General features: G+C 46.8%; 1 protein-coding gene across 11 annotated transcripts in view; it reads left to right on the top strand.

The window, feature by feature from the left end:
* The window catches only part of TMEM241 (transmembrane protein 241), a 108,288-nt gene that overhangs the window by 52,779 nt on the left and 43,274 nt on the right, over positions 1-12,235 (top strand). For all 11 annotated transcript variants that reach the window (XR_007189944.2, XM_057313194.1, XM_057313196.1 and 8 more), the window contains 2 exons: positions 74-109; positions 4,289-4,323. Coding sequence is in view for 10 of the 11 variants with exons in the window: in XM_057313194.1 (XP_057169177.1) it covers positions 74-109; positions 4,289-4,323 (71 nt within the window). In the remaining variant the exon portion in view is untranslated. The remainder of the gene's footprint in view (positions 1-73; positions 110-4,288; positions 4,324-12,235) is intronic.

The raw sequence follows: 12,235 nt of genomic DNA on the forward strand, positions 1-12,235 counted from the left end.
AATGACTCTTTTGTGTATGTAAAACACTTCTATTATTTCATGTTTTATCTTTTTTTTTTTTCTTATTCCTTAGTGACATTGACCAGCAGTACTTAAACTATACATTCAGGTAAAATATAATTTACATTTTCAAACAATTCATATCTTTCTAGAGCTAATGGACTTTTATTTCCCAATAATATTTTGATTAGGTAGTTCTGAGCCGATGTGTCTACCAGAATGGCAAGCTAAATAATTTGTGAGACGACTAGACGTTGAGAAAGCCAAATAGTAGTTCTGTCCTTAGACCAGGCAAGAGGGACCTCTTTCTGGCTCCACACGGCAGAAGGCCATGCCTCTCCCCATGGGTTATGGAGTCTGTAAGGCTAAGGGGACATTTCTTCCCAGAGCCCACACCCTCCCTTTTAGCTTGGGACCTAGAATTCCCTGCCCAAGTGGTCCCGAGCTCGACTCCCAGGCCTTCTATCTTCCCAACTCATTCCTAGACCCAAAGAGTGTCCAAAGACAGGCTGTTAGTGGAAGAGGGGGTGTGCATGGAGGGGAACTTGCAGGCCGATGTGTCCACACCCAAGTGTATGAGGACTCAGTGTGCAGGATGGAGCCTGGGGTGGAGAGAGAAGGGGGCTCACTGAGAGCCAGGAGCCAGAGGTTGGCTTGGTCCGTGCCGCCATATTCTGACATGAAGCTCCAGGGACTCCAAGAATTCTAAATTCTAATCTAGACTTCCAGGTTGTTTTGAATGTATATTTCTTAAGGTAAGGTGAAGTTTGAGGCTTGATTTAATACATTTAAATGTGGTATATAGACTGTCGTTCGTACCCTTTCTCTGAGCCGAGCAAAGAATAGGGCTCTGTCTCCTAAACAGAATAGCTGGGGAGTGTTCTTGGAGTTTCGTGGTCTCTGTGCACTGCGGGACCTAGCTGAGAGGGAAGAAGGGTGAGATCTGCCGCTGCAGCCCAACTTTGCTCTAATGCAGCAACGCTTGCAAAGATGACCCAGGCTGGGGACGTGCTGCTCAGCCGTTGGTCGTGCTGATTTCTGCAGGAAGTTCATCTTAAAACGCTCAACATGAGCTGTATCCTCCATCCCCAGATAAAGCCCATAAGTATCTTAGTTTATTAAAATGCCTTTTTGAAAGGATCCACCGCAAACATGGCTGTGGGCCTCTTTTGTACTCTGCTGAAAACAATCATTAGTTCCACTCTGCCCGGACACACCAGCTGCCTTTTCAAGAGACGCTTCTGAAAGTGCAGAAGGCTCTGGATGTTTAACATGTTCCCGTGACATCAGAACACTTGGGGCAGTTCTTTTCCTCCGTAGAACTTAGAGGCCACTCGAGTGGCAAAGGAATAAGGGGATGGAAAAGTGAGCCTCTGTGGCCCCTCGACTCATCCTCCTGCCAGCTCCCCCCCACCCCGCCCAGGGCCCGGTGCTCAGGGCTTCCTGGCTGGGCCTCCACACACCCGGCTAAAGCCACGATTCTGTTCCCGAGTCTTCTTTCAGTCCCTGTGATGAAGATGTGTGAATTAGAGTGAGGGCCGCCACTCGATTTCCCATGGGCCCTGGACACCGAGGGGCCCCTCGGATCCGTGCAGCAGCTGTGCTGGTTGGTGCCAGCTGGGAGCTCTGTCTGCCAGGACCAAGAACTGGTTTGATCCCCATTTTTTTTGAGAGAAGCCAGTCGTTGAGCAGGTCTCTACTTTGGCACATACTCCTATTTTCTTGAGGGTATATTTGCTCCCTGACCCTGACCTTGCAGTGTTTCTCATATAAACAGAGGTCTAAGGCTTGAGGCAGATGGGAGAGGAGGAAGGAAGGAATAAAGGAGGAGGTTAGATCTAGGGCTGAAAATAAATGGGATGTTTAAAAATGATACGGCCTTCACCAGCATTTTAAGAAATTTAGGTAAATTTATAAGGAATGAATGTTATGGGATGTATGCCCAACACCATTTCCTTTTAACACAAGCAGACATTATTAAACATTAAATAGAAAATTATTATATGTTGTATGTTCCCTGCTGCTACTCCACTCCCTCATTTTGCAGGTGAAATTGTGGGTGTGTGTCAAAGGGAAATAGACGGGCGTTCTGTCTGGGGTATGACTTTGATTGTACTTCAGGCTGTGGAGAACATGTTTTTCTCCTCTTTCCCCATTATATTTCCTATATAGGAAGTAAAGGAAGGTTTTTTTGTTCTGTTCATTGCCATATCACCAAATGAGAACAGTACCCGGCACTGACCAGACATTCATTAAACAGCTGTTGAATGCATTTTATTTTTTATTTTTTAGATTTTTTATTTTATTTATTTGACAGAGACAGCCAGCGAGAGAGGGAACACAAGGAGGGGGAGTGGGAGAGGAAGAAGCAGGCTCCTAGCAGAGAAGCCTGATGTGGGGCTCAATCCCAGAACACTGGGATCACGCCCTGAGCCGAAGGCAGATGCTTAATGACTGCGCCACCCAGGAGCCCCTGTTGAATGCATTTTAAAAGGCTGCTGTCCATCTGTCGTGATATCCCTTTTATAGGAGTATAATTTCCCCTTTAGAGTTTACATGTCGTCTGTAGTCTTAGAAATATAGGGGGCTTCAAGTTATACTTCTCTTCGAACATATGCCCACCGCAAGTACTCCTAAGGCAATTAATTACAATTCCAAACACATATGCAGCGCCTGCTGTATGTCTGGCCCTGCTAGGCACTTGGGATCCAGAAGGAATAAAATATTGTTCTTGCCCCATAGGAGGTCACAACATAGGAATTAAGAGTGGTATGCCAATATATTTGCAAAACTCAAATAGGGATTAGAGAATCCACTCTTTTATTTAATTATTTCTTCTTATTTTTATCCCCTAATATTTTATTTCAGGGACACCCTTTGGGATGATGCCAATGATGGGATTTGGGATACCATGGCAAGCTCTGGGAGGTACCTTGGGATGGAAAGGGGCCTCTTTTATCCTGCCATAGGAGTCATAACTTCTGCTGTTGAAGTTATAACCAAAAGGGGATCCAGTGAGATAAAATAATGGAGTATATACAGGGTCTGTGTTTGCCAAAGAAAGAATAGATGGCAAGCCAAGGACAGAACGTCTCCAGTCTTGTTTGCATATTTTTTGCAGCTACGTGTAAGGCCTGTCAAACAAACCTACAACTTCTGAGTGACCTAACACGTGACTCTTCTTCATTGCCTCTTTCCTGACCCTCCTCTCCTCCTGCCTTTTTGCATGACGTCACTCCTCTGAGCTATCAGACAACCAGTGCTTTAGGGGCAGAGCGAAGGAAGAGATTGAGAAAAACAGAAATTGTGCGAGCGGTTAACCCCGGAGCAGGGAGGGGCAGGGCTGTCAAGCTAACGGTGGCTTCCCCGTTCAAACTGTCCTCCACACTGCCTATAATGTCACCGACTAGAGACTGGTGGTCCTCCATCCTGGTACCCTTCAGAGCACCCGGGGGCTGTAACAAGGAAAACAACTGATGCCTGGATCTTGCCCTTAGAGATTCTAGCCAGGGTGTGGGCAATTCTGATGTCCAGCCAGCTTTAAGAACCAGAGTAGGCTGTCTAGCATTAAAAATTAAAAAATTCCCTCCTATCCTTGGATAAAAAACTGTATTCCTAACCTCTCACCAGATAGCTGCCTGCATGGCATGGAGTTGTGATGGAAGAGGTGTAGGTGGGCTGGGGCAGTGTGAAGGCGCAGTGGGCGGGTACTGGGAGATGGGAGAAGCTTCCAGAGAGGAAGATGGGAGAATACCAAGGACCAATATGGCCTGCATCAGAAGAACACTCCTCCTCGTCATCCTTTTCGGCTCGTATCGCAAATCAGTCCAGGTAGTTTCCAGGCACGTGGTGGATGGGATGGATCGTTTTGTGGGCTGTCTCCTTGGAAATTCAGCTCACCTTCTACAGAATTAATTTTATGGCAAACAGATTGATCTCATGCTCGACAGCTAGTTTTCCGACGGCAGCCTATCTGTAATTCAGAGTCTGCTTTGTTTAGCTTACCCATACTCTTGGCAGACTAGGTGAGTGTGGTGATAAAGGCCGCACGGCTGGCCTCGGAGTCGGCGTGGGGCCTCGGCCCATCACGGGGTACGGTCAACCCTCTTGCCAGAACCTGAGGCATCTCAGGAGATCTCACCCTCTCATTGAGGAGTGAGATCACTTGGTGCAGATAACCCGCTCTTCGGCAAATTTCCCTGTTTCCGAGCAGAGCGGGCAGAAACGTATGTTGCTGTGCTCTCAGTGCTGGAAAGACTTGCTCACTGCTCTGCTGTTCCATTTGCAGCGTGGTGCTCCTGGCACTCGCGTCTCATCCCACAGGTAAGTCAGTTTGCTTGTTTTATGTTGCCCATTCAACCCTGTGCTCTGACCCGGCTACATTTCTGAGGGACATTTTGTAAGAGAGCGTGGCTTGCCTTCCTGGATGGGAGCGCCGGGGTTAGGCATTGCCCACGTATTTGAAACTGGTCTCGGTGACCCATTGTGGATTTATCACCCACGAATTTATTCTTACCCCTTCTTGAATTTTGTCATCTGTGTTTTCATCTGGTGTGGCCTCAGCTGTCCAGACAGGCTTGTTATCTGCCAGGTAAACCAGTGCTCGCCTTTTCCCCTTCTAAAGTTTCTTCTTCAAACGTCCAGAGTTGCTTCACTCCTAGTGAGAAAGGATTTGGTGAGAAAGTTCAGTTTCACCCTACTTCTGACTGACGTCCTTTCACACGTTTATGTATGTGATCCTGCAACATTCGTAATTGCAGATGAAGGGAGTCGAGTTTTAAAGCTTACCTTTGCCCTGTTGGCTGCCTCCGTTACTCTAGAGCTGTTTTTCAGATGCAGGAATTGCCCACAATACTGTGTTCCATTGTGGTTTTTTTACTCTGAAAGGTTTTGAAGTGGATGCCAAACACAATGAAATCGCATCTGTGTGCGGTATGGCTGGAAATCCACATTTCATTGGTCGGGCTCCTTCAACGCATGCTTGTTGGCCATTTGCTGGGCAGAAGGCATTTCCCAAGCCCTCCGAGTCTCAGTTAAAATGAGAAAGGTGAATCGGGTTATTTCTAAAGCCCTTTCCAGCTCCTGTTATGCCCAAAACAAAGACGGCTTTCGGTCGGTGCCTTTAGCCGCTTCGGGCTATTAGAACTAGTCTCCCAAGAAAACAGTCGATAGTGACGCAGTGCTTCTGGATTGTATGTGACCCATCCGAACCCCTGTCTCAAGAGGATAATTTGGATTACTTTTTTCTCAAAGCATTATTCTACACTTGCCCACACGAGTGCATAGCTGCTGTTTTCCGCCCATTCCCACAGCCCAGGGTTATCTCCCGACTATGACGTTTGCTGCTGAGTGCCCTCTGCACGCTCTTATGTTGAAAGCCTATCCTTTGTAAGATAAAAATGATACGAAACCCCCGGTGTGAACCCTAGCTGTTTCTGCTCACCCGTACTGCTGCTTGTCTGCCTTTGAGTCTATGCCTCTTGTCTTTCATGCAGTCGGGAGGTTGCCACCCAGGAGATACTCATCAGCCCCTGAAGCACCCTCCCCTTGCAAATGCATTTTGGTCAAAGCCTTTGGAAAATTCGCTGCTTCTCCTTGGTTTGCATGCTCATTTGCTCCCTGAGTGATTAGTGGTGGATTTGGCTGACTAATTCTCACCTAAACAAATCACTCTGCCTTTCAACTAAGAGGTGATGCTCGTTCGTTTGTTACTCATGACTCTCAGAGCTGGAAGGAGTCCTAGTGATTATCCAAGGTGCCATGGCCTTTTACAAACGAGGCAATTGAAGCCCAGAGCAGTTAAGGGATGTGGCCAAGATGGTGCAGGGGAGGTGAGTAGCAGAGAGAGACCAGAGTTTAGGTCCTGACCCTTTTCCCGGGGTTTTTCTTTTTAAATGCTTTCTCAGGGATCCTACTGTTTATTATGAAGTCTCCCGGCTGAGTGAATACTTTTATATGATTTTATTAAATTTCCTTCTGGAGCTTCTCTCGGTTTTTGTTTTTATTTTGTTTTGTTTTTGAGAGAGAATATGTGTGCATGCACGCATGCGAGAGAGCAGGGGAGGAGCAGAGGGAGAGGGAGAGGGAAGGGTGAATGTTAAGCAGGCTCCCTGCTGAGCTCAGAGCACGATGTGGGGCTTGATCTCACAGCCCTGAGATCATGACCTGAGCTGAAATCAGGAGTTGGATACTTAACCGACTGAGCCACCCAGGCACCCCTGGATCTTCTCTTGGTTTAAGGGGCATTTGTCTACCAGTTGCTGAGCTGTAATAGTTTACATAGTTTGGCCAGCATTCCCACATTTCACCTTGAGTTATTGCTTAACTTTCAGGCCAATGCAAGAATATCTTGGGCACTTACTTACTCTCTGAGCACGCAAAGTGGTCAATAGCCTGTGGTCGTAGAATGGCCTGGGAAGAAGAGTAATTTAAGATAGGCCCCAGATTCTTTTTGAGGTTATGAAATGCTCTAGAACTCAGTAGTGGTGATGGTTGTACAACTATTAATATGCTAAAAAACCACTGGGTTTTAAAAAATGTATAGGGGATATGGGGCACCTGGGTGGCTCAGTCAGTTAGGCATCCGACTCTTGATTTTGGCTCAGGTCATGATCTCAGGGTGATGAGATCAAGCCCCACATTGGGCTCTGTGCTGAGCATGGAGCCTGCTTAAGGTTCTCTCTCTTTCCCACTCTCTCTACCCGCCCCCAACCCCCTCCACTCTCTTTCAAAAAAAAAATGTATAGGAGATAAAAAACAAATCATTCTTTGGAGAGAACTTGTTTGGAACTCAGTTATATCAGAAAAAGATATTTACAAAGATTAATTTTCCTTGAGATTATATTTAAAAAAAAAAGAATGGACATCAGATGCTTACTTCCATTCCTTTTGCAGGCTTTGATCACTTGCTATGGTGAGTGATTGATAGGTCTGCGGTGGGCAGCTCAGGGAGTTAGTTGTAAAGCCGGTGAGATTCATCAGAGAGATACTGGGTACACTTCTCTGGAAGGACTCCTGGATGCAGGTTTGGTGTGTTGCAGTTTTCAGGTAGCTGAGATGATTGTCTTTGAAGAAGCCAGGTAAAGAAAGATGGGCTCCTGAGAAGGATTTTGCTGGCCTGTGAGACCGGCTGTGACCCTGTGGCAATAGCTGAGGTGGCCTTGGCCTCCCTTGCTGTAAGTGGCTGAGGCTCCCCACTGAAAAGATGCCCCAAAACTCTAGGGTTCAGGAGGACTTCAGGCCTCAGTAGCCATCATAGCAGGCTCGAGCAGAGGCCCCGTTAAGGTGGGTGTGGAGTTCTATACGAACTCGTGACAGCCTTCCAGAAGAAGCCACAGATTTCCATCTATACCAGCATCAAGTCCAGCTTCTAACCCACGAGCATCCCAGGGAAACACTAAATCTCACCTACTTCTGCGTGTATGAAGGTGCTCTGCATGTGGCCACCATGATCCTGTTTGTTGCTTTCTTAGAACTTTTACAAATTGTGTGCCAAGGGGCCTTAAAGACGTGTGTGGCTATTTTTCTTTTCACCTCTGGTCGATGGATGCCATTGACTTGAAACCTTACTATCAACAGGCTGGTCCTTAAGGATCTGCTTGGGTCAGGAATGTTGAGTAGCAAAACAATCTTGACTAGAATAGGGAAGCTGCTTGTGAAATCCACATGAAGAGAGACTATCTAGATTTTAATTAGCTTTAACTTTTAGAAACTCTCAAGGCCGCTACATTAACAGTCGTGGTCTAGCTAAACAGTGCTCTGCTTTGAAATTTTGCAGTGCGCAACCTGAGCAACTGTAAGCAGTGGCTTTTTGCTTCAAAAAGCACTCAGGAACAGTAAAATCATTATATTTGTTGGGTAGAGTGGATCACTAAGACAGATTGATATTAAGGGAGAAATTTGGTATGAGGTGATGGAAGCTCAGATATAGAAGAGTACTGGGGGATCAGTTTTTCTCAGCTTTTGAACCTAAGTCAATTACCCTCAACTCTTTGATGGGTCCTGATGATGTTTTCTCATAGCAGTATACAACTGATTACAAAGTTTAAGCAAATAAAACACCAGAGGAAAATCTCCTCCAGAAGTATTCTAGGACTGCTGAAATGGGACAGCTCCAATTCCTTCCAATTTGTTAGCTTTCTCATTGGACTCACAGGTACTCTTGTCTATTTTTAAGTTAGAACAATCCTTTATTCTTTCCCACCTGCTTATTAGACTGTCCATCTAGAATGTCCGCGGCAGAGCCTGAGTATCAGGGAGAGCATGTTCCTGATTCCCCACACCTGCACCAGGTAAGACACAGTGAGTCCTCAGGGCTCTTGGGTGCAGTGTTTTTATGAAGGATCTGTTAACAATTGGTGGCATTTTATTTTTTTTTAAATTTTTAAAAGGTTTTGGGGCGCCTGGGTGGCTCAGTCGTTAAGCGTCTGCCTTCGGCTCAGGGTGTGATCCCAGAGTCCTGGGATCGAGCCCTGCATCGGGCTCCATGCTCCGCTGGGAGCCTGCTTCTTCCTCTCCCACTCCCCCTGCTTGTGTTCCCTCTCTCGCTGGCTGTCTCTCTCTGTCAAATAAATAAATAAAACCTTTAAAAAAATTTTTTTAAGGTTTTATTTATTTAAGTAATCTCTACACCCAATGTGGGGTTCAAATCCACAACCCCAAGATCAGGAGTCATATGCTGTACCCACTGAGCCAGCCAGGTGCCCTACAATTGCTGACATTTTAAAACAGGGCTTTATGCCTTTCAATTTCTTTTCACCTCTTCTTTTTTTCACTTGTATCTTACTTAGTAGTATTTCTAAAACATTAAAAAACTGAGGTATAAGGGCGACTGGGTGGCTCAGTTGGTTAAGTGTCTAACTTTTGATTTCAGCTCAGGTCATGATCTCAGGGTTGTGAGATCGTGCTCTGTGTCAGGCTCCTCACTGAGCATGGAGTCAGCTTAAGATTTTTTTTCTACCTCTCACTCTGTCCCCCGCCCCGCTTGTGTGCACGCTGTCTCTCAAAAAAAAAAAAAAAATGAGGTATAATTTCCATATATGAGATACACCTGTGTAGCTTACACTCCCATGAAGATATAGACCATTTCTGTCACTATAGAAAGTTTCCTCTTGCCCCTTCCTCATTACTCCCTTCTCACCTACCGCCAAAGCCACCACAGATCTGATTTCTGTTACCACAGATAAGTTCTGTTTATCCTGGAGCCTCATATAAATGGAAACACACAGAAAGTGTTCCCCTGTGTCTGGCCCTTGAAGATTCAGCGTAGTGTTCAGGGATTCATCCAGGTTGTTGTATATCACTAATTGATATCCTTTTATTGCTGAGTAGGGTGCTGCTGTATGAACGTAACACCTTTTGTGTATCCATTCACCTGCTTGGACTGTTGCCAGTTTTGGGCTGTTATGAATAAAGCTTCCATGAACCTTCTTTTTTTAATTTCTTTTTAAAGATTTTATTTTTAAGTAATCTGTACACCCAACATGGGACTCGAACCCACAACCCCAAGATCAAGAGTCGCATGCTCTACCAACTGAGCCAGCCGGGCGCCCCCCACCCCATGAACATTCTTATACAAGACTTTTTTGTGGACTTATGTTTTCATGTCTCTTGGATAAATACCTAGAATTTCTGTGCCTTAGAAGAGATGTACGTTTAACTTTTGGGAAAGTGCCAGTTTTCTAAAGTGTTTATGCCATTTTACACCCCTAGTCAGCAATGTCTGAGAGTTCCAGTTCCTCCACATCATCACTAACATTTGATGTTCAGTCTTCTTTTAGCTAGTCTTCATGGTCTCTTGATAGTGCTCTTGACTGAGCTGCCCTTCTCACTGATCCCTGAGTGACTAGAAACATAAGTGTTTCTGTAGATGCAGGGGATGGCCCTTTGGGTCACAGCCTTTGGAGTGCATTGGGAGATCAGGTAGCTAGTTCTCTTTATCCTGAGTGCAGACCCTGCCGCTTTTCCCCCTTCGGGCACTGCGTTTGCTCCTTGGTGGATGGAATCTACCTCCCCCTCTTATCTTTCAACCTCATGATTCACGCAGAGTCTTCAGGAATCTTGGAACCTTGCTTCCCCTTGGGCCATTTTAAGCACACTAGTAGAGAAGAGAAATTCTTCCTCTGTTCGAAAGTTTGCATTTTGTCTTCATATTGGCCCCCTCTGTTGTGTGTTGAAGAGGGAGAATTTCAAGGACCCCGAAAGCAGAGAGACCCACAGAAACCGGACCCAGAAATGCCCTTGTTACCTGGTGTGCCCATTGCTCATGTGTGAGACAAAGCTGGTGGCACTGATTACTTCTTAGAAATGACCTTCCATTTTCCTGCTTCTTCCCAGGGCTAAAATCTGCTGAGAGGAAGTTTTTTTGATGTTCAAATATCAGTTAGTCTTGAATGTGCTAAGATCGGGCCACACTGTTCACTGTGGCAATTTGTTGCTCTGATCTTCAGAGAAATCGGATTCACTCCCTCTCAGAAAGTCAGCAGAATTTTAACTGTGGCTCGAAAAAGCAAAGGGTCATGCTGCGACGAGCACCGGCTGATGTCTAGAAGTGTTGAATCATTATTTGTCCACCCAAAACGAGTTCTATGCTGTATGTTAACTGGAATTTAAATAAAAACCTAAGAAAAAAGTGAAGGCCTAACTAGGACTGCGTTGCCAAAGGCTGCGTGTTGCTTCCACAAAACGTGTCTGCGACTGTTCGGCTGCATAATTTGTGCTTAAATTGTGCCTTCCACGATAGCTGGTGCAGGACCTCTGTCTTTCGAGCATCTTTACCAATGTTTCAGGGTCCTGAATTTAGTTCTTACGAATTTGGGGCAGCCGGCCACACCCTGCCTCGTCTTCAGGGCCATCTGTAGCGCGGTCATTAACCTCTGCGGGTAGAGGATGGCGTGCACCCTCCTTATTGAAGAACGGGAGGAAAAGAGGAGCCAGGCTGAAGGCATCGGAGGGGAAGCATTTGGGGCACATTTGAAATGAAGGACCAGTGTAGCCAGCTGGAAAGGGGAACGTTCTCTGCAGGGGAAGCAAGAGGAGTTAGGTGTTTCGGGTGCTGCTGGTTCAGTCATGCTTAGCCTATGCCGGGGTGATTCTAACACCGTGGACAGGAGATGAGTGAGGTGGAGGCCCCCCTCTCAAGGACTTGATGGTTACGGAAGGAGAGGCAGGCATGGTGTCAACTAAGTACTGTGTGGGAAATGTGTAGGCTTGGAAATGGCTCAGATAAAGAGCGAGCTGTTCTCTCTGCAGGAATTTATAGACTCCGTTTTCAGAATTTAGGTGAAGGTGATCATGTAACTGGTAAATTCCCTAGGACCGTGGTTTTTTCCTTTGTCTTCCTCCCCCCCAGCCCACCTCTGACCACTGCACGGCTCGGCAGAGCCCCCCGCAGCCCGCGCAGGGCTGGGAGGGCTGTCAGGGCTCTGCGAATCCCGTTTTGATGAGAGCCTGGGTGCAGAGAGGAGCAGTGCCTGAGGAATCTCGAGGTCCTGCGCTTAGCTTATCTCCTCTCTGCCCTTCCTCATCACCAGGCGGACTGCACTGCCGTTTCCCTCCCACTGAAAGGGAAACTGGAAGGGGGCCAAGAACCACAGCTGCCAGAGAGACAGAGCAAAACCCTGCATGCACTGTCCCTTTGCCCGCCTGCAAGGGGGGCGGGGGGGTGGGGCTCCGGCCGCCCTCTGGGGCTGGGTGCCCAGGGTTACCTCGCTGTCACTTCTGTGCGGAAAGGGATCCCGCAGAAATCGTGCTCTTCACGCACTAGATGTCTGAGCCTGATGATGTTTGCCAAGCCCCTCCACCAGCGCAGGTCCGCATAGACAGTGGAAGCATTCAGGGGAATCGTGGCAGGACGAAAGCGTGAGCTCTGAACCTCTTGTTGGGCTTCAGGAAAACCAGATCCCAAGAGACCCTCCTCTTTGTAGTTAAGCACATACACATATGCACAAATGAAACAAAACAAAACAATAGTCGTGATAAAAAACAAAATACAACCCTCTAGGGAAACGGAATTCGGGCCTTTCCTTCCCAAGAGGTGGTTGAATTATTTGAAATCGGTTTGGCCTCTGAGGAAGCGTAGCAGCCCATTGTGTCTTGTTCTGGAACTCTTGCTTGCTAAGTGCGGTGATGAAGGCATTCCTGCCTGTGTGCTGCACCGCTCAGCTAACACACTGTGAGTCCTTGGGAAGGTCAGCCTTTCCTGCTCCGGTCCATCCCGATCGGAGAGACACACCGA

This window comes from Ursus arctos, unplaced genomic scaffold (assembly GCF_023065955.2).
Source record: "Ursus arctos isolate Adak ecotype North America unplaced genomic scaffold, UrsArc2.0 scaffold_17, whole genome shotgun sequence".
Lineage (NCBI taxonomy): Eukaryota > Metazoa > Chordata > Mammalia > Carnivora > Ursidae > Ursus > Ursus arctos.